The sequence below is a fragment of the Drosophila serrata genome, unplaced genomic scaffold (genome assembly GCF_035046125.1).
Source record: "Drosophila serrata isolate PLE 108 unplaced genomic scaffold, ASM3504612v1 contig_276, whole genome shotgun sequence".
Lineage (NCBI taxonomy): Eukaryota > Metazoa > Arthropoda > Insecta > Diptera > Drosophilidae > Drosophila > Drosophila serrata.
The window spans coordinates 8,688,942-8,713,177 of NW_028257174.1; the positions used below are offsets into that span (position 1 = coordinate 8,688,942).

Consider the following 24,236-nt stretch of genomic DNA (forward strand, 5'->3'; position numbering starts at 1 on the left):
AGCTTCGATTGGAAGTCATCGTCGTTGCGGGCAAAATCCACCGGATCCGTCGCATCCCACACACCCACATCTCCGGTCCAACAAATGGTGGCCTTTTCGGTTCGCTGCTGGCAATGGGGAATGTGTGTTGTTGTGTTCCATGGATATCCAATACCAAGCACTCAGGCTGGGAGTTACACAAATTAGCTGGCTGTAAACACTAGCAGAGCACACGCTGGGCAAATATGGGAAATTGGCACCCATCATCGAATAATAGGGAAAAAACGTAGGAGAGAGAATATTAAAAGCCTTTCCCCATTCCCCCACAACATTGATTTTTCTTTGCAATTTTTGGTTTTCGTATTTTATTTTTAGCTTAAACAAATTGAAAAGTCCAAGCGAGTTAAGCTTTAAACTAGAATTTTTTGTTGTTAGTTGTATTTTGTTGTTGTTACATGGGTGTTGTGATTGTTGTTGTTGGGATTTCGATCGGACAATATATTATAAGGTTAGTTTCCACCCTCGCTGCAAAGTTATTGCAGTTAAAGTTAAATAATTTAGTTTATTTACTGGAAGCAAACTTCCTGTCAAATCAATTCGTTGCTTTACATCAGTATTCATAGCACTCTGTTATTCCTAAACGTTCAGATAAATAACAACCAATTAGTTTTACACGAACTTTATCTAGTTATTAAGATTTTCGATCAGTGATTTTAACAGCGAGAGCAGAAACCTGACCTTAGACATTATGATAAGTGATTAAAGTCTTAGGCGCTATGTACAAGGTGCCTATTTCCCTCTCTCATTCTCCTTTGCGCTCTGACTATCTTGTCATCTCTTTCTTTTTCAGTGAGAGAGAGAGCTGCCTCGAGAATTGATCTTTAGGAACCCAACATTTATTCAATTGCCCTGCCTTTGCTCCCCGCCAATCGTTCCTATATAGTATATATATATTGGGGTTTTTGTTTATAGGTATATAACACAAGTTAGCACAACGAACGTTCTTCTATTCTGTCTTTTTGTTTTAGTTTTTTTTTGGGAGGGGCAAAGGAAGGTTTTGAATTTATGTTCTTTTATGCTTGTGCATATATATAGTTGCGTATATATATATAGATATAAATATATATATATATATATATATATATATATATATATATATATATATATATATATATCTATATATATGTGTATCGAAACATTATAATTATTTATAATCTAAGACATCAGTATGTATATATGTACACTATGCATTGCCGTTTAGCTGGAGCTTGGCTTTCAATTTAGGCTTAGGATTAGGAAATAGGGTAAGGTTAAGGGGCATATAATATGAATAACAACAAAAATGGGGGTAAGAAATCAAGATTAATTAGTAGAAATCTTTTACAGCAGAGGGAGTCTATATAGATTAAGATATATATATGCATATAAAGCGTGACACGCTCCCTCCCCGTCTGCACCTTCTCTAGCTCTAGCGCGCTCAGTCTCACGCGCTCGCCTGTCCGAAGTTCGCTTTGCTCTGGATTGGATGGTCCACATTGAATAATAAGGCATACAAAACACACAGATTTCGACTCGCAACACTCAACACGCTGTCCTCTCCAATGACTGATCAATTTCTCTCTCTTCTCTCTACATCTCTACACTTTCTCAATCGCTTACTTAAACTAACCTTAGCTAGATCTTCCACAAACTCCAGCCCCATCGCAGCATCAAATTTCAAACTAATCGTAACAGGTGTATCCCAAACATTTCGACGAATCCTTCCATGGTCTTGCAGCGGAACAGCAACGGTATTCAGCAATAAACAGCAGCTTCTCACTCCACAGTAGCCGTCACGCGGCACAGCTCCTCAAAGTCACAATTCTCCACGCTGTTGGCGTAAATGCGACGCAACGTGGATAGCGGGCAGAGGTCCTTGTCCTGCGGACACTTGGGCAGGCGCACCACACGCTCTTGGTGCAAAACCAGGACCTGCGGCTCCTTCTTGTCGCAACTACACAGGCGAAAAGGATAATTAAAAACTATGCTATTGTAGGAGAACTGGGAGTTACTCACTCGTAGCGCAGAAAGGCCAAGTTGGTCGCGAAGGCATCGATCTGGCTTGTGCGCCATCGACGTTCGCTGGTAAAGTGCTTGTGCGTCAGCGGCTTCTCGTCCCGGGCCAGTCCCAGATGTGCCAGCAGTTTCAGCAGCGTGCCCGAGTGCGTAAAATAAAGTGTGGCATTGGCCCTGCCTGGCAGTTGATTTTCCTCGCCCTCTTTCTTCACGGAACTGCAATTTGTGGTTGTTAAAAGCTTCATTAATGATGGTTGTAAAAGTTAAATAACAATTAATTACAAACTATTCTTGAAAGCACACACAATTTACATGCATAAATGTGCCTTAAACATTCTCCCTATTATTTGCACAAGTATTTAGTTAGCTAAGTATTATTACTCACCCGATGGCTTCAAACATATCTGCGATTGCCGGACAGGCAATGCGATGGGTCAGTTCGTAGCCGTAGCCATCGTTCCAGTAGTACTCCAGATCCTCGAAGAACTCCAACGCATCCAGGGAGGCCAAATCGAAGAAGCTGCACCACACCGAATCAGCGTTTCGGGTGTTGTCACGTCGACGATGCCAGGCCGTTTCAAAGGCACACACCGTAAACATAAGCTGCACATCCTTTGTCCGGAGATCTGATAGACCTGTGCTGCTCCGCAACTGCTCCACTGCTGACTGCATCGGCGGCTCCGCAAGGAATCGGCGTGCGTTAACCAATGTTTCGGGATTCTTATCGACGTCAGTTTGCCACCTGCCACAGCGCTTATAGAACTGCAATAAAGACAAGGGAAAGGAGAAGAGTTGTTTTAATCCATCGCTAAAGGGTTGTATATAATATATATATAATAATAATAATAATTTTAATGATCCCTAAATGCTTAACGAGCCAGTCTCGAACGATCTCTACCTGGCGTGGGACTGTAGATGGCCACAGTGTTGTCCACGAAGCCCACCGCCAGCTGCACCTTGTACGCGTGGAATGACAAGCAGGTGGGATGGCCAATTTTCGGGCCAATGAAGCCCTCGTTCGTCCGCAGCACCTTCTGGACGCGTCCATCCATCGAATAGATGCCAATCTTTGAGGCATTGCCGCAAGCTACCCTGTCCGCTATCTGGTGACTAGCTATCGCTGTCACATCACCGCCGGCATCCCATTCGTATAGCACACGGTTGCCGGCACCCGCCCGCATGTCCATCACACTGATGCGTCCCTCGGAGCAACCGCTGACCAGGACCGGATTATTGGCTCGCAGGCTGGCGTGCAGAATGGGCGCACTGTGGCGCCGGTGCACAACGATTGGGGAATATTGCAGGGAACAGCGGCTGTCAAACAGCCGCACGCTGCCATCTTCGCAGCCGGCGAGAATTACATCGCAGCGCATATTGGGCAGGTAGGAGGCCAGCACACGGGCGCTGGTTTCGCTTCGTCCCAGCGGTATATCGATGACCTTAAGCTCCTTCTCCAAGTCCCATATTCGAATGAATCGACAGCCACCGCCACCCACCACCAAATGTTGATTGCACTGCTGCCACGTGGTAACGATGCTCCCAGTTCCGGAACCGCCGGAGAGTAAGCTCGAGGCATCTGCACCCTTGCCAATGCTTCCGCCTGAGGCGATATTACGTTGGCGGTAGCCCTGTACAGTGGGCAGCCCAAGGGCTGTCCAGGCGGTAATCAGTCGCGCCTTGGCTGGCGGATCCTCAGGGGCAGAGTTGGCTGGTGGAGAGGATTGCCAGACTCGAACCACACCGTCATCGTGGGCCACCAGCTTGAGGGCCTGATCCTGGGCGTTAATGAATTCAATGCTGCTCACACGGGCAAAAGTCGAGGACGGGCCCGACTTGCGAGGCGTGCTGCCGTTAAGCGACGAGGATGATCCGGAGCCAGAGCCTGATCCAGAGCTATTGCCAGTGCTGGTACCTCCCATAGCCTCGGCGCCGTACGTTCGCACTGAGTTCCACTGGAAGTCGTACACCAGAACCTTTTCCCGGTAGGCCACCGCAATCTGTGGCTCGTATGGCAGCAGCTTTACGATGGAGGGTGTGAACTGTGTCTTCCGGTTCCACACGCACACGTCGTAGGCAAAGCGATCACTCTGCTCCTGCTGCTGGCGGCGTGCCAGCCTTCGTACGTAGTCGTTGCGTAGATACCGGCTCCGTCGTCTCCGCAGCTCTGTGGAGTTCCGATCGACAGGGAAACGCTGGCGTCCCTCCTCGGCCGCTCCCTCGGCGCTGCTGTAGCGCTCCTTGCCCGGCCGTGTGAAGTAGGAAATGGCCCAGGGTATGAATTCCGTTTGCACAATGGGCGTCAGACAGTGTCCGGGCTCCATGTACTGATTGCTCTCGCTACCGCTGCTCCTAGCCGAGTGGGTGCTCTCCCTGGGCCCGCTGGGCAGTCCCAAGCCGGCGCCAGCGGCTCCCGATCCTCGGGAATAGCCAAGTCCACTGTCAGTCTCATCGTTGATCGAGCTGGTGCGCAGCTTGCGCTGCAGGATTGCCTGTGGATCTCCGGCAGCTCCGGCTACACCACCGCTGCCCGATAGTCGCAGCTTTTGGGCCCAATGACTGGCGCCTGATGCAGCCGCTCCCACTGGCGGGGATTCTCCGGCCGCACCTGCTCCGCCCGCTCCTCCGCCGCCTAGGTAGTTGCCCCTGGTATTTGGACTGGGTGGAAGGCTCACGCTAAGGCTGCTGCACTTCTCCGTGGCCGTGGCCATGGTGGCCTCCTTGGCAGCCATAATGGGGCACAGAGCGGTGTCTCTGACATGATCCACAATCTCTTGAGCTATCGCAGCAACACGTGGAAAGGGATCCTGGGCGAGATTGCAAATGCCAAGCCACAGTTTGGTGAAGATCGACTGGAAGGGTATGGTGTTGGTACCGCCAGCCGCTCCTGCCGCTGAACTGGCTCCCGAGCCGCTTTTGGAGCGCACCGAAGTGCCAGACGAGTAGCCACTGCTCGCAGTGCCCGAGGCACCGCCCATGTTGGATATGGAGCTAGAGCTGGCGCCACGTCGCATGGTCACATGACGCTCCAGACTGTGCGTTGACGAGGCCAGGTCCCGGGGGTCGCCGCACATCACAAACGAAGACGCAGACGCATGGCCACGCATGTGTTCCGCCAGATAGACGGCCACGAACTGCGACTCAAAGAGTAGAACCATCCACTGCAGGGCGGCGGCAAGTTCCATGCGCACCAGCGGTGACATATCCTCGCCTACGGTCTCCAGCATGGTGATGGCTATGATACGATCAATATTGTTGGCTTGCTCCTCACTGCGGTCCGTCACAGAACTGATGAAGGTGCCCAGAGCGAAGACGGCCGCGGCTCTCACTTCTGGAATCGAATCCCGCAGCAGGACGTAAAGCTTCTCGTGTGCCAAATCACGGGCACCCGACCAGCGCGCCTTCTCGAAGTTCTGCCACAGCATGCCCAGGCAGATGGCTAGCCACTGGCGCAACAACCAGCTGCCGTCGTTGAGCTGCTCCAAACAAATGGACAGCAATGGACCCTGCAGGGCGCTCGTCTGACCCAGCAGGAAGTTGTGCACGATGGAGGCAAGAACGAAGGCGGACAGGGTGCGGTGCTCCTTAGAGACAGAGGTATCTTGCAGCACGGACAGGAAATATTTGTATTCCTTGACCAAATCCACCTGGCAGCTGGGATCGACGGCCAGGATCTTAGCCCAAATGAACACTAGCACCGGCCGCAACTCACGCGTTGAACTCTGCAGCAGTTTGAGCACATAGGGAAAGATGCCCACGCCCAGGGCGAGATTGACGGCCCAGGGACCCAGATCCAGAAAGCGGGCCAGCAGTTCCAGAGCTCTCAGGCGATGAACTTGCGAGAGCAGCACCTGCAGCACTATGGGCAGCTGCTCCGGCGGCGTTCGTGACTCCGATTCACTGTCCAGCCACACTTGGAAGGCGGTCAACTGGTGCTCGAAGAAGGGCAACTGGCGGTACGGTGCATTGTGATCAAGAATGTCCGGCAGTTGCTGCAGGGCAAGATCCACTACCAGGTCCCAGGCCTTCCACATCGGATGCCGATAGCAGGGAGGCAGAGCGGGCAGCGACACCGGTGTACAGTCGTGGCTACGCAGGATGCGTTCGGCTAGCAGAAAGTTGCGAAACAGGCTCGCCACGAGTAAGTCCTGGCGGAACAGGCGCTGAAACAGCTCGCGGGGCAGCGTATTCCATGCTATCGTGTCCGTTATGGCGGTGAAGATCCAGTTGAGTTCTCCCATCATGGTGCGACGATCGTTGACCTTTCCTGTAAATTGGTTAAGAGGTTAGAATGGATTCTGGGGTTAATGAAGGGATTTATATTCGCCATGCCTGGTATCTTGTCGATCAGCTCGCTCTGGATGCGCGGCACCATGCCCAGCTTCTCTTGCATTGCATACCACTTGAGGGCTATGTTAATGGGTGTGGTCAGGCAGCTGGTGAATAGGTCGGCCGGCAGCTGGGCGTTCATAGGCAGAATCTCATTGGCCGCACAGGCGGCCAGGTGAATGCAATTCTTGTAGCTGACCAGCTGATTGGGCAGCTGAACCTGGTTGGCGGCACCGGCCACTAATCCCGGCGCTAGCTGCTGCACTCCACTGCGCTGCAGGGCGGCGGCCAGGGCCTTCTCCAGTTCGTGTTCGTGCTGCTCCGCATATGGCTGGAATGAGTTGATGATGATCCCGGCATTGGAACAGTCGTATACGTAAATCGAGGGCGCGGACATCCAGGTGATTAGCTCGAAGATGCTCAGCGGTATGTACTGGGTAAAGGTCTTGTTGAACACCCAAATCTCTCCATTGGCCGTCGGCTTGGGCACCCCATGGCCGTTGTAGTGGAACAGGATGCGTTCGCCCTTGGCATTGCGGCGTAACGAGGTGCACAGCTTCTTCACATCGTCGACGGTGGGATCATGACACTTTTTGTAGCGTGCCCGCGGCTGCCATCTCTCGTACTGCATTTGCAGGTTGTTCCCAATCTGCTCCATGGCCTTGGGCGGCGACACTGAGCTGGGATCTATCCAGCACTCGAGACGCGAGCACGGCTGGATTTTTACCACATCCGGTGGGTCGACACCAATGTTCAGGCAAAGCACCAGAGCAACGCTGGCCGTTTTCATGCGCTCCCGGATGCGCCAGGGCTGCCGCTCGTACTGCATGGACTGGATAATCTCCTTGTGACGCTTGGCCGTCAGGGACAGGGGGCACTGGTCGTCGCGCAGCAGTTCACTACAGAAAATCTGTATTTTCCACGGATAGTTTACCTCCTCGTCGCTTAGAGGTGTCTCCTGGCCACTGGGCGGTGCCTCCTGGCCGCGTGATATGGGCATGGCCATCTGACTGACAATGGACACCTCCTGGCTGCCAATAATTTCCACGGAGCTGCCGTTACTGCTGCTGCTCGATTTGCTGTGGCTATTGTTGTCGTCGCCAGCGGAGGCGGCGGCTGCAGCAGAGGCTGAGGCGGCAGCAGAGGCAGAGGCAGAGACGGAGGCGACGGCGCCCGAGGCAGAGGCCACAGTACTGAGCATGGCGTTGTAATGGGACTCCAGCATTTTCCCGGCGGCGCTCTTCACGTTTGCTGTTTTGTGTTTGTCTTTCTCCTTTTACTTCTGGTTCCTGGTACGGGCCGTGCCGTTCACTGCCGCAGCTGCAGCTGCAAATGCACTTGCTGCCGCTGCTGGCGTTGGCGTTGGAGTGGCTTTCGCGCAATTAGCGAGTTGAGTCTGTGATTACGTCTACGTCTCCGATTTTGCCTTCCCGATTCCACCAGCTGAAAGTCCCTCCGAGGGGAATCTTGCACATAACCCCAAACACTTTTCGCACTTCTCGCCTTTGCCTTCTTCTTCTCCCTCCCCGTTAGCCGCCCCTCCGCTGCTTCTCGCACGTTTCACGACTACTACGGATCGCGGCGGCCCATTTCCCCGCACACAGAATGGAAAACGATGCGTAAAGTGCACGGAAACACGCGGCCGCGACGCCACTCAAGGGTCTCGCGCTGGCCAAAACAGAGGCGGAAAATCGTCGTTACGTTTTGCGCTGTGTGGGCGCTGAGTGTGTATGATGCTGTGTTTGTGGATAGTTAAAAAAAAAAATAATAACCACGGTGAAGGAAATACGCATTTACGGTACAGTGTGCTCGCAGGTTTTCCGCTGAAAACGTCAAACTCCTACGCAAAAACAGGGGATTTTTATTTTCGCGGTGGCTGGTCACGCTAACATTTGAGGAAGACGTAATCAAACAAGACAGGGTGATCAAAGACGTAGTAATTAGACGTAAGTCAACAAAAGATGAAAAGGAAAAGGCTTAAGCTGATGGGGCCGTGAAATATTAAACTATTTATCACAGCTTTGCCAAAATAGAGGTTTTTAGACACTGGTTTTAGCGGCGCCCTCGCTAAAAAGGGGGTGGAAACTTTGATAAGGGAAACCATGCTTTGAACAAAAACGTAATCAAAGAACGTAAGGGCTCAACGTAACAATACTAAAATACTACCCAAGTATTTACAAATTATAAAATCTCTTTTATTTTGAGTATCTCACCTTATTAATTATAAAATAAAATAAATAATATTTCAACTTACCCGTAAAACAGGATCCTTGTGCATTGGTGGCGGATATTGGACAGTATGAATCCGATGGCGTCCGAATAGGCCTGTGGCGAAGCTTTGCGCACTCTTTAAGGTCCTTTGCGTCGCCGTGTACTTGAAATAATACCACTCCGGACTGTATATATCCGGCAGGACAGATGGGAAACGGTTTTGCATTCGCTCCGCCAGGTTTATTAGTTCATCCTCGCCTTCCGCCACTAGTAACTTTTCATCTTCGCTGGCATTTAGGTGTTTCCAGCTCCAACGACGTAGTTTTTCCACATCTTCAGAACAAAGATTCGGGTGGGATTGCTCCAGTATCAGAGTCTTGATTTCCTCCAAGCGATTTTGAGCTTGGAGGATAACAGACTCGCTGGGATTCCGGGTTCCATGGCGGATGATGGACCAAATTCGCGTCGGGTGGCAACCTTGTATGGCGAACCGGGAACGAAAAGAGAATCGATAAAAAATCAGCTGTGGCACCAAAACACATGCAAGCAAATACAGTAGGCATCGGCTAAGACAAATGGTCACGTGCCTGAATACAAGGCAACATTGAATATACAAATTATATTCTCAATTGTGTTTGTTTTTAAGAACAACTTCAAACATGTTTTAGGTGATTAAATTGTTTATGTTTTGATGACGTAACAAGCTATTCACCGTCTTAGTGGATGCGCACTGTATTTGATCCAGGGGAAATACCCACCCGCGTACTGCGGCGGCGTCTCGTCGAAATTGGCAACCGACCGGTACGGCGTCTTGGTGGACAGTCGCTTCTCTATGTCCGCCCGGCTCAGGCGGCTGCAGTGCGTCCTCTCGCCGCCGGCGTACTGGAAGAGCGGCAGCAGCAGCAGCGGTAGCACAAACAAAAACAGACAGTAAAATGGTTTTAGCATTTTTCCGGAGGGCGGAAAAACTTGTCGGAGGTGGAAAGCGTAGTTTGGACGAAGAGGAAACGAAGTCAAAACATGGAAAATGGTAAATATATTAATTAACACGCGACGCGCTCGAGCGGAGAGGCTATGGAAGATGACAGCAAAGGAGAGGCTGCATAAAATAAACACATAAGGGAAGTCAAAACGTTGTCACCGGGCGACAGCAGCGATGTGGCAACACTGTGATGGGTTTGGGCCACAACAGTGTGACCGTTAGAAAGCCGGTCGTATTCAAATCGTCAATTTGAAATTTGAAACTTGAGCTTGTAATGTAAGTGAGACTTTTATACGATGTTTTTCCTTTTCTTTGCAATGGATTAAGTATTAAAATTGCTTTGGGTACAAATTATATATATATTTTCAGGTATGCCGTTCTCTTAGCCGCTCAACAAGTGTTCTCTTAACCGCACCGAGCTTTCCTTGGCCAAAAGCTTTCCCTTTACCGGTCCGCCAAGCCCAGAAGCGGCTACTGGGCTGTGTAGTCGCTCGACGAACCCTCGAAAGGAATAAAGCGGTTGCCAGTTGGGTGCAAACTTCTGTTACAAAACCAATTACAAATGAACCTAGTATAAAGCGCAATTCAAAAGTGTTCAATATTGAAAAGGATACGGCGAAGGATATTATTCCGTGCACCACAACCGTTTTGGCTTCCTAGTTCGCTGTTTTCTTAAATTCCGGTTCCTTGAGGCCCCGCGCACACTTCTTGTTCGCTGCCATATGGCACCCGAGTGGGCACAATCATCATCATCCGCCAATGTCAACAGGAACCGGAGCAGTTGGATGAAGAGGAAGCCAAGCCACGCACGTGCCGTGAAAAGTTTTGCGCCAAAACTAGAACTCCTTCATCCAGGTAACACGTTAGGGGGAGTGGGTATAAGGTGGCACGGTGTCGTTGTCCTGTTTTATGGGTGAATACAGGCATTCAGGGATTTCAGGAGGGTTGGCGAGGCTTTGATTTGTGGTCACAAAGCACGCGATGTTCGTAAGGCACTGAAACCAAAGCTTAAGCAAAAATGATTTGTCCCAGAGGAGCACTTACTATATGGTGAATTTTTGAGAAAAACAATCACAAGGTCACAATTTAGTTTCAATATTCAATTTATTCAAGCCTACGAAGAAGGTTCTAAGAGGACATAGAACTAAGCATCTAAACCCAAACCAATATAAACAAAGTTCCAAAGCAATATAAACACCATAATACTACCTATTTCAGTTACAAATTCATTGAAATTACTTTCTCACTGTGTATTACGACCACCTGTTGTCGTGGTTTTGAGCTTTAAGCGCGTGTTTGGAAACTTTCAATCTATTTTTGGTGGGCAACGACGAATGCAGGATAATAAAGGGCTAACGAAAATCGATCAAATTATGCTTTATATTTGGGGGTGGCAACGGGTAATTGGGAGTGGGAATTTCTCGAATATATTTATATATATATAGTCTATATGGACAGGGGAGGAGTTTCGACAGTTCAGTTTACAGTTGAACTGAATGATCGGTGAGAAATTGTTCGGGGTGGATAGACAGGGGAGACAGGTGTTCCATCAATCAGCCAAATCGAAAGGAGAACGCAATTTCGCCGATTACCAGAGGCATTGAGTGGCCAAAACAAAGCAATAACACCACCCATTGATTCCCATGCGGCTTGCTCCACCGAGGAAGAGCGCTCACCCTAATCTCCCAACTTATCGGACAGGGTAATTAATTTTTTTTCTTTCGGTTCGGCCCCCGAACCCATTGACAATGACACGATGATCACGCACTGATAATGCCAATGCCAATGACCACTGAGCAGTAGTGGGTGGGAGGTGGGATTCCGCTTCAGATTCCGCATGGTCTAACTGTTGTTCTCCACCATGGGTTACAGCGTCATGCTGGCTGGTTGGTTGCCTGTTGTGTGCGGAACGTGCTAAATGGGCTTTCATATTAGACCGCATTGGAAGTAAATGGTGTCTGGTATCTTGTATCTGGTAACTGGTGACGGGTAACAGTAACAGGAGAACCGCAGCACCTGCCACAGAGCAGGTAAACAGGTGATGCGTCAGTGTGCCACGGTGTACACAGTTACTAGAGTTACTAGAGTGATTGATTGGCCAGTTTGGTTATCCTGTAGAGCTATGTATATATATTATATATTGAAAAGCAATAGTTCGTTCTTATTATGCAGGCCAATTAAAAGGTGATCAATAAAATCTATTGAAGACAATATATAGCTTAGCTTATTCTTAATTAGTTATCTATACCTATTAATAATTTAATTTTTATAAAACATATTTTAAAATTTCGTATTTAAAACCTTTTGGAGATCGTAATTCAATTGTTTTTCTGAAGGCAATTGTTAGCTATTAAGGATCTCAATAGATCCGCTCAAGATTTAAAACTAGTACCCATTTAGAAAATATAATAATTTCCTTTAAAATGAAAACCTAAATACATTCTTAAATTGATTTCAATCTTACATATTTCACAATGTTTAATTTTATTTAAACTGCCTTGAGATTAATTGAATGTAAACTATAACTGTCATCCAATCTCCTGGGGAACTTTAAAGCCTTTTGCTGGGCCAATATTGATCCCCTATTTGGTCCATAAGTTCCTGGCCATATTTCAGCTTGTTCGCTTTTCGGTGCTCGGGAGGGGCGCTCTGTTGTAACCAACTTAGCATTAATTTAATATACACCTCATGGGTGTCACTTGCCATTGGCAATACTTCTCGTTCATATTGTTGTTACTTTTGTTGTTGTTGCTATTGCTTTTGTGGCGTCGACAGCGACGCCAGCTGCGACTGCGACGGTGGCCGCGACAGCGGCAGCACCAGCGACTTGCTTAAAAGCTAAGGACACGGGCTCAGAACGCTCAGTTCGCATCGAGAAGTCGCCTCGCGCGGTTTTTTTTTGTTGTTGCGGCAAGGCAAAAGCTAAAAACAAAAGAAAGAAAAATTAAATCGAATAAATTCGAGACGGAGTGAAGGAGAGCGAAAAACTCTAAGAAACAACACACACGCACACCCCGCAAATGGTATATGGCGGTTAGTTTATAACAACAAACAAACAAAAAACGCGGCGGTGAAAGTCGTTAAGAACGTTAATATAAATAAAAACAACAACCAGAGCCAGAGGAAGGCGTCAATAATAAAAAATAATAATAACAATAACAATAATAATAAAATATAAAAACCAGCCACACAACAAAAAGTAATAAACAAATGAATAATGTTTTTAAAAACTAGAAAAAAAACAAATCATAAATGCACAGCTACAAAATTGAAGATCTTTAGGAAACACCAATGTTATTAGCTTCAACTTTTGGATAATAATATATTTAAAGTACTTATTTTAAAATGTATATTTTGATATTAAAAGTCTACTTCAATTAGGAAGGAAGGCTAGTTTCAAAATTAAAACAAAATAAATTGCACAAATCCTATTTAAATGTTTCAAAATATTTCAAAATTGTAAACAAATTTAAATAATGTTTTTTACTCAAGTTTACTGGGAAAAATATATACTAAATTATAATTTAATTTAATATTTAATATTTAATACAACCGCGAACAATATTTAATGTTTAAGCTTCAAATAATATTGATCTGTTTCCTTTTATCTTTATCTTTTTTAAAGCTTCAAAACTTAATTTTTTATGTGTACATTTAAAAATAAACTGCATTAAATATATAGAAAATATAAATTATCGACTATTACCCACAAACACTAATAGTCTTTTTTAATTTTTTGTTTAGTTTAGCGTCTCTGACAGCGGTTATACAATGCGAATTTAACGACGGTCGCATTAATTTATTTTAGTTTGTGGCGTTCGGTTCGAGTTTCCATTCCACACTTTGTTTGTGTATATATAATATTGTTATATATATATTATTTTTTCTCTTTTTGCATATATATAGCGATCGCCATCGGTATTATCGGCGTTTCGCATTTCACGTGGCTAATCAAAAGTAACGAGTTTAATAACCATTTTGCCGGCGTTCGATTGAAATATTCATGAGCGTCACGAGATTTTGACTTTTTCGGCTCTTGAATCAGATCAATCGTGGGTTCATCAATATACTATATAGATTTTGCTGTGAAGATATAGACGGCACCGACCCCCCACGATGCCGTCGCCGTCGCAGCACTGCCTCGAGCTCGGTCGACGCAGCAGCCGGCGCACAGCTGGGTTAACTAGTTTCGAGTTTTGCAAAATTTGCCGCGCATTAATCCGAGCTTTAAGCCACAGTGGTAATCGGTTTGGCAAGTTCCCAAGGAAAGTGTAGAGTCTTAGCTCACGGGAGATATTTTATAAACCTTTTAAATACCACCAAAATAAGGATTTAATACCATTTATTTCCCTACCTTTAAGGGTATTGGATTATCATTCAGGAGCTTAATAGACAGCGAAGGAATCATTTCCGACCCTATAAATCATATATATTCTTGATCAGCATCAACAGGCGAATCTTTCTGGCCATGTCCGGGAGAAAAAAAATTTGGCCATTTTTTCAACATTTTATAAGGGGTTACATCGTCAAATTTTTCAAAAAAAAAAACTCGATAAAAATTTGAATTTTTTTTAATTTTAAATTTAGAATGCAGATTTGTTAATCTACCAAAAATTAGCACAGAGCACTTTTCCGAATTGAAATTTATGCATTTTTGGCTTAATTATGGATTTTTTAAGCTTTGAATATCCTTTATAAATATCAATTTGAGCGATTTACGGTTTGTTATACTTTTCAGGGATATGACCCCTAATTTTGGCTTATTTTAAATACCTTTAAAAAGTTAATACCTTTATAAATACCATTTTCTATTTAAATTATAAATTATATGGTAATAAGCTTAGCTTAGCTTAGCTTGGACCCATTTTCTGCCTTACAAAAATAAGTTTAACATAAAAAATAAATTTAAATTCCCTTACCAATATCAAGACTTCCGGTGTAGTTAATAATCACTGTAATCAATAATCACAGCACACAGAACCAATCCATTTGGCTTTGCATCCCCTGCTGACCAGAGGCTGCGATTGCGTGAAACACGTTGGCCCTGATCGCACGTCACAACAGCAACAGCAACAACGACTATACAGAAAGTGGCAACAACTTGGCCAGAACAGATCAGAGCAGAGCAGAGAACCGATCAGAACAGACCAAGTCAGTGCAAAGGAGATGATATCACAAGATCATTAACTATCAAAGTCGTAACTTCGGAAGTGTCCAACTAGAAACACTGGACACGTGAATGGGGCTCGTGGAGGGATCTGGTTGTGTCCAGTGCTGACCAGTATCGGTATCGGTATCGGGTTTACACAAAAACACCGGTCATAAACCATAATTGCAATGACTAGCCCTGAGTTGACCCTGTCGCCTGTCCATCAACGCCCCGTCACGGTCTGCCAATTGTATATCATCTGTTATCTGTTATCTGTTAATGGTTATCAGTTATCTATTTATCGCTAGCTAAACTCCTTTGTTGTTTTTTCTTTTTTTTTTTTGGTTCCAGTGCGATCGCCGCTGATGTCGCCAGCGTTGCCGGCGTTGTTGTCGCTCTAACTGCGAACGGTGTCTGTGCAGCTCCGCTCAACCTGTCCGCCGGCTCAACTGGACAACAGCCGCTGTGCTCCCATCGAGAGACAAGCGGACGAGCGGCCATAAATTAGTTGCCCGATAAAGAGCAGCAGCAGCAGCAGCATGTCGCAGTCACAAACGCTGCCGCATGATGCCTCCGGAGGAGCTACTCTGGAGGAGAAGCCGCTGAACAATGGCTATGCACCGATGGAGGAGCTAAATGCCACAGTGGTGTCGCCGCTACTGGGACAGCAACAGCAGCAGCAACAGCAACAGCTCCAGCAACAGCAGCTGCAGCAGAACAAGTTGCCCACGGTGGTGTTCCTCTCACCTGATGGCAGTGGTGGCGTTGGCCTGGGCAGTGCCCTGCAACGGAACAATCCCAATCCAGGCAGTGTTGCTGGCGGAGTGGGCGTAGGTGGAGGACAGCCATCGCGCAGCAGCAGCGATTGGTTGCTTAAGGAGTCGCAGCAACGTCGTCGCCTTCTCATCCTGGCCATTGCCTTCACCGTTTTGGGAGCAGCCATTGGAGCACTGGCCATCTACTTTGCCAGTGTGCACCAGCGATGTCAGCTATATCACCTGGAACCAGGTGAGTCTTCAGTCTAAAGCAGATAACATATTCTTCTAACTTGTGCTCTAATCATGCTAAGGGGAATTCCATCTAACCCATCATCATCAATGTTATTTTTGTTGCTTTGCTTTTGGAATTTATCTAGAGCTTATGGTTGCCACCAATGGTATTATTGTGGGAAAATCGAAATAGTCAGTATAGTATTTCCAAGTCCCTGGCGATAAGTTATTAGTACATGACATACACATGTCTATCTTGGAGGGCTTTGACATTGATTAAGTTTGTGTGTCGAGGAGAAGGAGGAGGAGCTCCACTTTTGCCTTTCAGCTTGTTGCCATTACCCGTTGCTGCTAACTGCTAAATGGGCCAACAGCTAATCAAGCGTCATCCTGTGCTCCTGATTCCGTATTTTGCCCTGCCGTAGTTGGCATGTTAAGTGAATTTAGCGCCAAGTCTCGCCATCCTCTCTCGGGTGGCTCAAACAAATGGAGCAAAAACTCAATTTCCTTGCCCGTAGAGTGAAGAAGCAGGGGCGCAACAGGACAACTGAGCAACAGGCTAAAGGATGTCCCTTTTGGGTGTGAATGAGGCTGTGGCTGTGGCTGTAGATATGCCGATATGTCGATAGGGGAGTGTTGTAATCTCCGCCCTGTTTGAAATTCAATTACAGAATATGCCAAACAACAAGCGGCAACAGCTCTCGGTCTCCTCCAGAAGCGGCAGCAACAATGATGGCACCTCCTCGGCTTCCTTGATGCTGATTCTCTGATTCCTGGATTCCTCCACTCGCACCGATGTCAGGAGATGCTTTTTTGTGGTCTGTCAGTAACCACAGTGGTGCGATTTGTGGCCTAAAGTGAAACCTAATACTAAAAATTACATGATTCAATTTGAAAAGCGATACAGTTTAGGAATTATTCCTTGATAACTATTTATTAGGGATGAAACTTAATTTCTTTTCCTTTTTTATGACTCTGAAAAAGTATATTTATTTTGAATACTGTGGATGCTTTGTAAACTCCTTTACAATGTCTTGACTTTTACCTACACAAAGACCCCTGTTTGTTCTCCTTCTCTCCTCCCTTGTCTTAACTCCTGGTATCCCTGGTTGGAGGCTGGGACATGTTCCGACTCCAGGACTCGACTTCCTTTTGGAACACATGGAATAATGCGATTCAAAGCAACTGAAATATTCAAGAGCTCCGAATCGAGTTGCTGCTGCTTCCGTTTTGGGGCGCAATTTACATCTTCATGTGGTTCCCTCGATTTCGGTTTTATTTATATTTTTTTCTTTGCAAAAATAAGACAAGAAGAAAAAAATAAACATGAAAATAATACGTACACAAAAAGCAATCAATCGGCATTTGCTGGGGATGTCTATGAATTTTTAACGGCCGTTACCATCGATCGTGCAACCTCCAGGCTCTTTCTTGGACAATCTAATTGAATATGCACACACACACACACGCACACACACATGCCGAACATTATCCTGTTTATATTTACCGTTATAAAACGTGTTTTAAATGTTTTCATTCATCGTTTCTAGTGGAGGAAACGTGGACGTGGGGTGAATTTCAGGCCGAAAGGCAACACCACCATCAAAGCCTATTTAAAAATATATCTCTTTGGCAGCATTTCCATAAATACCGAATGGACATCATCATAATCATCATCATCATCGTCATAATCATTGTCATTATTATTATCGAGCAGAGAACTTGTGGTAGGCCTGGCCTTGACTATGATTTTCCACCCGCCACATTTTTTTCCCATTTCCATCCCTGTTTGGTCCATCGATTTTCCTTCAGGCCTTTCCTCTCACCGCTGTGCCTTAAAGCCTAATTTATGAAAATAAATAATACAACTTCTGGAATATATATTCTTTTGATTCCTAAGTGAATGGCAAGCCTGTCATCTAATTATTACCTTTCTTATGGGTTTATTTATGCCTAAGAAGGGATCATAAAAAGTACATTTTAGGACCCTTATTTAATAGCAAATCGATAGAGTTTAAAAAGCCTTCTTTTAATTCCCTGGCTTAATGAAATTCCTCCTCTTGATGCATAATTGCCAAGTCCCCTCGATGGGCTTCTGGACATTCAACCCAAGTTGCCAAAGGAATGTGGCATGTGGCCAGTGGCAAGTATCCAATGACCACTGGCTTGCGGTCCACTTAAACCTATTAACGCCATGGCAAATGTTATTAGCTGGCCACTGGCCAGAAGAGTGGGCGAATCACTTTAATTAATAACTAAAGCTGCTCGGAACATCCCATTTTTATTGACAGCCTCGGACAAGGACAACGTGCAACATGTGCCCCCTTCGAGAGGGAGTCAAGAGCACACAATGAAAAATAAACTAGTTCTAAAGAAAGTATTAATATAAATATAATTTTTGATGAATCTAAAATATATATTAATTAACTGCTGGGTTTTTTTAGTATTTTATTTATGTTTTTTTATATATAGATCTGGTTTCAAGCAGTTTATTTCTTTGTGTGTTTCGATGGCAGAAGCTTAGCATTTCGTTATTTTAATTTAATAAAGGCCATGGAGAACGGGGCTCCTGGCTTGCCCTCTTTATCACTCGCTCTCTTTTAATGAAAAATTCAAATTCAATTTACTTGAGTGGCCCGCGAATCGCTTGTCGTCTTGGTAAAGGTCTTCGACAGAGGCCCCACTCTCATTGCTCATACGCCCCGTGTGCCATGCACTGAACATTGAAAATCTGTTAACTCTAATTGCAGGCCACGATGACAGCAGACCCAACTCCAGGTGGAATCAGGAGGGACAGGAGAACAGCCACGAGGCGCAGGACAACATTTGCATGACCCAGGAGTGCGTGAGAACAGGTAAGCTGATGATATCCTCCCTCATTTTGAGGTGGAAGTCCCCTTGGTTCCTAATTGAAATTAATGCATGTTGGGGGACAAGGGACTGGGATTGATAACTTTGGGACTTTGACAACTTAATGATACCAATAAGGAAATACTGTTCGTAATGATTACGGATGAAGTTACCAAGTTTTAAGCCAAAATTCACATTTTAAGCAGAAAAGTCAGAATTTTCAATACATACATTTTGAAATCTTTTAATTTTCTTTAAAAATAAAACCAGTAACTACTTAGAAACTATTCTTAATATCACAGAACTTCAATCCTAGCTCAGTTGTCCTAGAATATATCCCCCAATTCAGACTAGGCCAAAGGGATTAGTGGTTGTATTTATTATGACCAAAGGGTGTCAGGGCCTTGCACAATCATCTAATATGTGCGGTTTTATTTGTGTTGTAAATTATTTATTAGCTATTAAGACAGTTAAGTGCCGCGGACATCGTTTAGTGATGGGTACCGCGACATCTGCTCCTGAAATGTCCCATCCAAATGCACTTATGCCCAGGCCCATATCAGACACCTCAAAGTCACTGGCCGGTCTTTCTCCCTGAGGGGAAATTACACTGTTGATTGATGGCTTGGCATGCCGCTAGATACACCTGTCCAGGTACAGGACATTCCGGGAATAAGCACAGCTACAATTACTGAACAAACGACCGACATGCCGTAGTGATGCAATCAATTGGCGGAGGTCCCTTGGACTGCTCCACTTTGGTTAGCATACTTTTTGGGGCCTGCATGAATATTGATAGAATAGGATTTACGTTAATTGGTAACCCAGATTGGGCCATTGGAATATGTAATCGATGTACAGCGGAGGATCAAAAAGGGTTGAAACTATATTCTAAACAAAGTTAGGTAAGGTTAGGTTAAGTGAGGGTATTTTAGGATCCTTAAAACATTATTTATTTGTTTAAATTTTGTGAAGAAAACCTACACTAAGGCAGGGTGTTCCAACAGCGACTTCCCTCTTGTTTTTTTTACAATTCCAAGGCAGACGACTTTTAATTAATTTTAAATTCTAAATTCCAAGAATGCAATATTCGTGGCTTGAATGGCTTTACCGGCATAAATCAATGGCTTTTCCGGAAAATACCAGAAAAGTGCAAAATGCTCTGGGTTTTTTCCAAGACAATGAAGTTGAGCTTAATGATTCCCAGGCACAAGGTTTTGATTTATGGATTGTCAACGATGCAGGTCCTCAGGTCGGCGGCGGCGGCGGCGGCGGCTCTTTCTTCATTCAAAACTTTTGTCTGGCGAAAAAGTTAGCGACTGCAAGTGCGCCTCGCTTATCGGGAAAGTTTTTTTGTTTTCTGGCCTATGATTTGTGGGCCAAGTTTATAGCTGCGTAAATTATGACCCCAAAAAAGGGTGGTGAGCCGCTAATTGCGCGTCAGCTGAACCGCTTTCCACGCCAGGTTAATAACAAGAGATATAATCACTATCCACAGCGGCCTCGCTGCTCTCGGCCATGGACCTTGGTGCCGATCCCTGCGAGGATTTTTTCCAGTATGCTTGCGGCACATGGAACAAGTTGCATCCTATACCCGAGGACCGTAGCTCCATTAGCACCTTTGAGGTAGGTCCAAATGCTGTCCGGGGATCACCGGCTAACTTAAACTTTACTTTACTTACCCTTAGGTGCTGTCTGACCAGCAGCAGGTCATACTGCGAGGTGTCCTTGAGGAGCCCATCGATGAGCGTGACAACCAGGCCACTATCAAGGCCAAGACCTTCTTCAAGAGCTGCATGGATATACGTGAGTATATATGCCTTTCTGCCTTATACGAAATTTTTAGCTTCTCCCTATCTTCTCGGTAATACCAGCCCAGATCCGTAAGATTGGCATAGGACGACTGAAGGAGGTCCTGCGCTCTCTGGGCGGTTGGCCGGTAATCGAACGCGACTGGCGTCCTCCGGAGGATCTCTCCGTGGAGCGTCTAATGGGTCAGCTGCGACTGAACTACAGCGAGCCAGTCATGATCGAGCTGTATGTGGGCGCTGATGACAAAAACAGTTCGGTGAACATCCTGCAAATGGATCAGTTGCAGTATGCTTTGCCCTCCAGGGACTATTACCTGAAGGAGAGCAGTGCCAATGACAGGCGGGCCTATCATCGTTACATGACGCAGGTATCATTGCTACTTGGAGCAGATCCAGCTACTGCTGCCGATGAACTGGAGCAGGTGGTCTTGTTTGAGACGCAACTGGTGAATGTCTCCCTGGCGGAGGCGGATCGTCATGATACCAGTGCCGTCTATCGGAAGACAACGCTGCCGGAGCTGCAGCAGCTAGTGCCGGAAGTGCAATGGACAGAGTACTTGCAGTCGGCTTTGGGCAAGAATATTGCCCTGCAGGAGGATGAGCCGCTAGTGACCTACGGTCTCGTCTATCTCACCGAAATGGGCAAGATTCTGGCCCGCACCGATCGACGTGTTGTGCACAACTACATGTTGTGGCGTCTGGTCATGTCTCTGACCACGCACATGATTGATGAGTACCAGCGGGAGAGGGTGGAGTTTCGTAAGATCCTGTTGGGCATTCAGTCGGAGCGAACGCGTTGGTCCCAGTGCGTGGAGTGGACCAACAAGAAGTTGGGTGTTGCCGTCGGTGCGCTCTTCATTCGCGACAACTTTAATCAGGAGAGTAAAGCCGTTGCTCTAGAGATGATCCATACCATACGGGCGGCCTTTAATGAACTGCTTGCTGAGAACCATTGGATGGATGATGAGACGCGGGCGGTGGCCAAGGAGAAGGCGGACTCAATGAATGAACGCATTGGCTATCCAGAGCTGCTGACCAATGCCACCGAGCTGGAGCAGGAGTATGTGAATGTGAGTAGCGGAGGGTTTTGTTTGGAGTTTATCTTAAACTTAATTAAATCCCTAACCAGCTGACCATTGTGCCGGACAACTTTATTGACAATGTGCTGAGCATCCTGCAATGGGAGTCGGAGAAGGTGCTTAATCTACTGCGACAGCCGGTGGATAAGGAAAAGTGGACCACCGAGCCGGCGGTGGTGAATGCCTTCTACAATCCCAACAAGAATGATATAGGTGGGTTTGCAAAATTATAATTTTACTATTACTTATCTCAATAAATTATCTTAAAACCCCTTTAGTATTTCCTGCTGGCATCCTGCAGCCGCTGTTCTATAGCCAACACTTTCCCAAATCGCTAAACTATGGCGGCATTGGTGTGGTTATTGGCCATGAAATCACCCATGGCTTCGATGACAAGGGCCGGCAATTTGACAAGGAGGGCAACATGATGCAGTGGTGGAACAATGCCACCATTGAGGCCTTTCGCGAGAGGACGCAGTGCGTCATTGATCAGTATTCGCGGTATAAGATCAATGAGGTGGATATGTTCATGGATGGCCGGATGACGCAGGGCGAGAATATAGCGGATAATGGTGGCCTCAAGCAGGCCTTTAGGGTGAGAATATAGCTCAGCTTAGATTTCATTTTCCTAGAGAACATAAAGCGTAATCATATTATTATTTTTCCAGGCCTATAAGAAATGGGAGACCCTGCATGGTCGAGAACCGCAGCTGCCCGGTCTGAATATGACCCACGATCAGCTCTTCTTTCTCAACTATGCCCAGATCTGGTGCGGATCGATGCGACCGGAGGATGCTTTGACCAAAATCCGCTCTGCGGTCCACTCACCGGGCTTTGTCCGTGTCCTGGGACCGCTTTCGAATTCGCGGGACTTTGCTCGCGCTTATAGCTGCCAGTTGGGCAGCACTATGAATCCAGAGGATAAGTGCAGTGTGTGGTAGTCATCAGTAGTAGTCATAGTTGGCGTTTTTTTTATATATTTATATCGCATACTATAACGGTATATATAGCATACACGATAATACAAGACGAGTACACGAAGTAGATGATCGATCACCTGGGAATAATGACAATGCGAATCGGATCACTTGCTCCAACTTTTTTTTTGTGTAGTTTCCTGTTTTCTTTTCCTTTGTGTTTGTTATAGCGCAGTAATATCTGCATGTTTACCCTAAAATACCTGGCTATTAAGATATATAGGTGTAGCTGTATGAGTATTTATGTGCTAGGCGAGACCAGAGTACCAGAGTAGCTCCCGCACTTGCCACATCCCTCCTAGGCTCCTCCCCAAGCGAAGAACAACAATATATTCGTGAATAAAAACAACAAATTATGAAAAATAACACGAACGATTCTTTATTGTTATTCGGGGTATTGGTGCGTATACGTGACATTCAATGTTGGTTTGGGGCAATATTACGTATACGTAATTTTGCATTTGGTTTATGTTTTCGAAAAGATTAGTTTAAGATGGAAAAGTGATAAACTTAAATTAGGATACTTACTGCAGACCTCCTGAAAGAAGAGTAACATCGGGAAACCGAAATATCTATATCCTTGATGTGAAAATATATCATAACTCTGCCAAAAATGCATTAATTTTCAATCGGTAAACTGTTCTGTGCTAGTTTTTGTTAGCTTAACAAATCTGCAAAATTTGCTAATTTGAGCTAATTAAGTTTTTTGTAATTTTTTTGATAAATTTAACGATGTAACCCCTTATAAAATTTTGAAAATTTTGATAAAACTTAAATTTTTGTCGGACATAGCTAGATCGATCCTACTGTTCAGGCTGATCAAGAATATATATGATTTAAAAGGTCGGAAATGATTCATTCAATGATTTTTAAGTCTCTGACTGAAGCTAAAATCTTCTATAAGGATGTAAAACTGATAAATGAAATACTGAAAGTATAATCTCCTTAAACGGTTTAAAAATGATAAATTAAACTATATTCCAGTTACAAAGTAAATCACTAAACGTAGCACTAGTTTTAGATATTTAAAGTAAATAATATTAGGGGTCTGAGGGACAATGGTACGTATACGTGATATTTTGTGTTAGTTGGGGAAATATTACGTATACGTAATTTTTTATTTGTATCGAGTTTCACAGTTTAAAAAATGCGTAGCCAAGCTAAAAATGAATTAATTTCAATCCGGAAAGCTGTTCTGTGCTAGTTTTTATGCCGTTAATAAATCAGCATACTCAATTTAAAACTTCAGACTGAAATTATAACACCCTGCAAGGGTAATAATAATGTATCAAAAGTTGGCACCAAAGTCAGTTTCAGTTTTAAAATTATTAAAATGGTAAGAAATCATTACTCGAGAACAAATTATGAATCAGTTAGGCTGTTTACTATGAGAATAAGTTTATGCTGTATCACTTAAAATCATAATTAATTAATGGGATTTATGGCAATAAGGGAATTAATAGAAAAAAATAAATGCATAGCTAGCATATTTATATGTATATGATTTAATTGTCATGATTAAGACTTACCTCAGTAGAGGACACGTCATTGTTTACTTCCTTCCATTGTAGACTTATAATCTTGGTGACCTTAATTAGGGTAATCATGGTATCGAAGATCACTTCCTGTTTATCCAGCTGTATTCCATTGGCCAGATGATATTTCAGGCGTAGAAGGGTAACCATAATATCACTGCCACAATCACTACCGATGTAAACACTAGGTACCCCTAGGACAGACTGAGCTCGCGGCGACCGAAGTGCCTCTATTTATAGTTCCCGAGGCAAGAGAATAGAGAAAGTGAGAGCGGGAGAGTAAGAGCTATCTC

General features: G+C 45.3%; 3 protein-coding genes across 8 annotated transcripts; 1 reads left to right on the plus strand and 2 right to left on the minus strand.

Moving 5' to 3' along the window:
* Nucleotides 1–327: 327 nt before the first annotated feature.
* Nucleotides 328–8,607, minus strand: raptor (regulatory associated protein of MTOR complex 1). Its single transcript, XM_020950057.2, has 5 exons — nt 6,364–8,607; nt 2,933–6,298; nt 2,420–2,796; nt 2,035–2,250; nt 328–1,972 (listed from the first exon to the last, which is right to left on the minus strand). The coding sequence occupies exons 1-3, from the start codon at nt 7,583–7,585 to the stop codon at nt 2,789–2,791; spliced, it is 4,596 nt and encodes a 1,531-aa protein (XP_020805716.1). The 5' UTR covers nt 7,586–8,607; the 3' UTR covers nt 328–1,972; nt 2,035–2,250; nt 2,420–2,788.
* Mipp2 (Multiple inositol polyphosphate phosphatase 2) lies at nt 328–9,519 on the minus strand. The gene is made up of 5 exons (XM_020950059.2): nt 9,330–9,519; nt 8,615–9,048; nt 2,420–2,796; nt 2,035–2,250; nt 328–1,972 (listed from the first exon to the last, which is right to left on the minus strand). The coding sequence occupies exons 1-5, from the start codon at nt 9,517–9,519 to the stop codon at nt 1,795–1,797; spliced, it is 1,395 nt and encodes a 464-aa protein (XP_020805718.2). The 3' UTR covers nt 328–1,794.
* Nucleotides 9,339–22,774, plus strand: Nep1 (M13 family metallopeptidase neprilysin 1). 6 transcript variants are annotated; one of them, XM_086836184.1, is made up of 10 exons: nt 9,339–9,829; nt 9,923–10,408; nt 15,054–15,710; nt 18,442–18,546; nt 20,040–20,167; nt 20,230–20,347; nt 20,416–21,422; nt 21,482–21,644; nt 21,710–22,026; nt 22,100–22,774. In XM_086836184.1, the coding sequence occupies exons 3-10, from the start codon at nt 15,242–15,244 to the stop codon at nt 22,370–22,372; spliced, it is 2,580 nt and encodes an 859-aa protein (XP_086692310.1). In that variant the 5' UTR covers nt 9,339–9,829; nt 9,923–10,408; nt 15,054–15,241; the 3' UTR covers nt 22,373–22,774. The 6 variants fall into 6 exon arrangements, with proteins under 6 accessions (XP_086692310.1, XP_086692307.1, XP_086692311.1 ...); XM_086836181.1 differs by lacking the exons at nt 9,339–9,829; nt 9,923–10,408 and adding exons at nt 11,070–12,752; nt 14,525–14,941; XM_086836185.1 differs by lacking the exons at nt 9,339–9,829; nt 9,923–10,408 and adding exons at nt 11,070–12,752; nt 14,525–14,704.
* The last annotated feature ends 1,462 nt before the right edge of the window (nt 22,775–24,236 follow it).

What these genes read in the sequence shown, in the direction of transcription:
- raptor (XM_020950057.2), bottom strand. Translation starts at nt 7,585, where the DNA reads ATGCTGGAGTCCCATTACAACGCCATGCTCAGTACTGTGGCCTCTGCC. An exon ending in GCTGATCGACAAGATACCAG is followed by an intron (nt 6,299 to 6,363) that starts GCATGGCGAATA and finishes ACCAATTTACAG; the next exon opens with GAAAGGTCAACGATCGTCGC.
- Mipp2 (XM_020950059.2), bottom strand. Translation starts at nt 9,519, where the DNA reads ATGCTAAAACCATTTTACTGTCTGTTTTTGTTTGTGCTACCGCTGCTG. An exon ending in ACAAGGATCCTGTTTTACGG is followed by an intron (nt 2,797 to 8,614) that starts GTAAGTTGAAAT and finishes TCTTTATTGCAG; the next exon opens with TTCTATAAGCGCTGTGGCAG. An exon ending in GATATGTTTGAAGCCATCGG is followed by an intron (nt 2,251 to 2,419) that starts GTGAGTAATAAT and finishes CACAAATTGCAG; the next exon opens with TTCCGTGAAGAAAGAGGGCG.
- Nep1 (XM_086836184.1), top strand. Translation starts at nt 15,242, where the DNA reads ATGTCGCAGTCACAAACGCTGCCGCATGATGCCTCCGGAGGAGCTACT. An exon ending in CCAGGAGTGCGTGAGAACAG is followed by an intron (nt 18,547 to 20,039) that starts GTAAGCTGATGA and finishes CACTATCCACAG; the next exon opens with CGGCCTCGCTGCTCTCGGCC. An exon ending in GCCTCAAGCAGGCCTTTAGG is followed by an intron (nt 22,027 to 22,099) that starts GTGAGAATATAG and finishes TTATTTTTCCAG; the next exon opens with GCCTATAAGAAATGGGAGAC.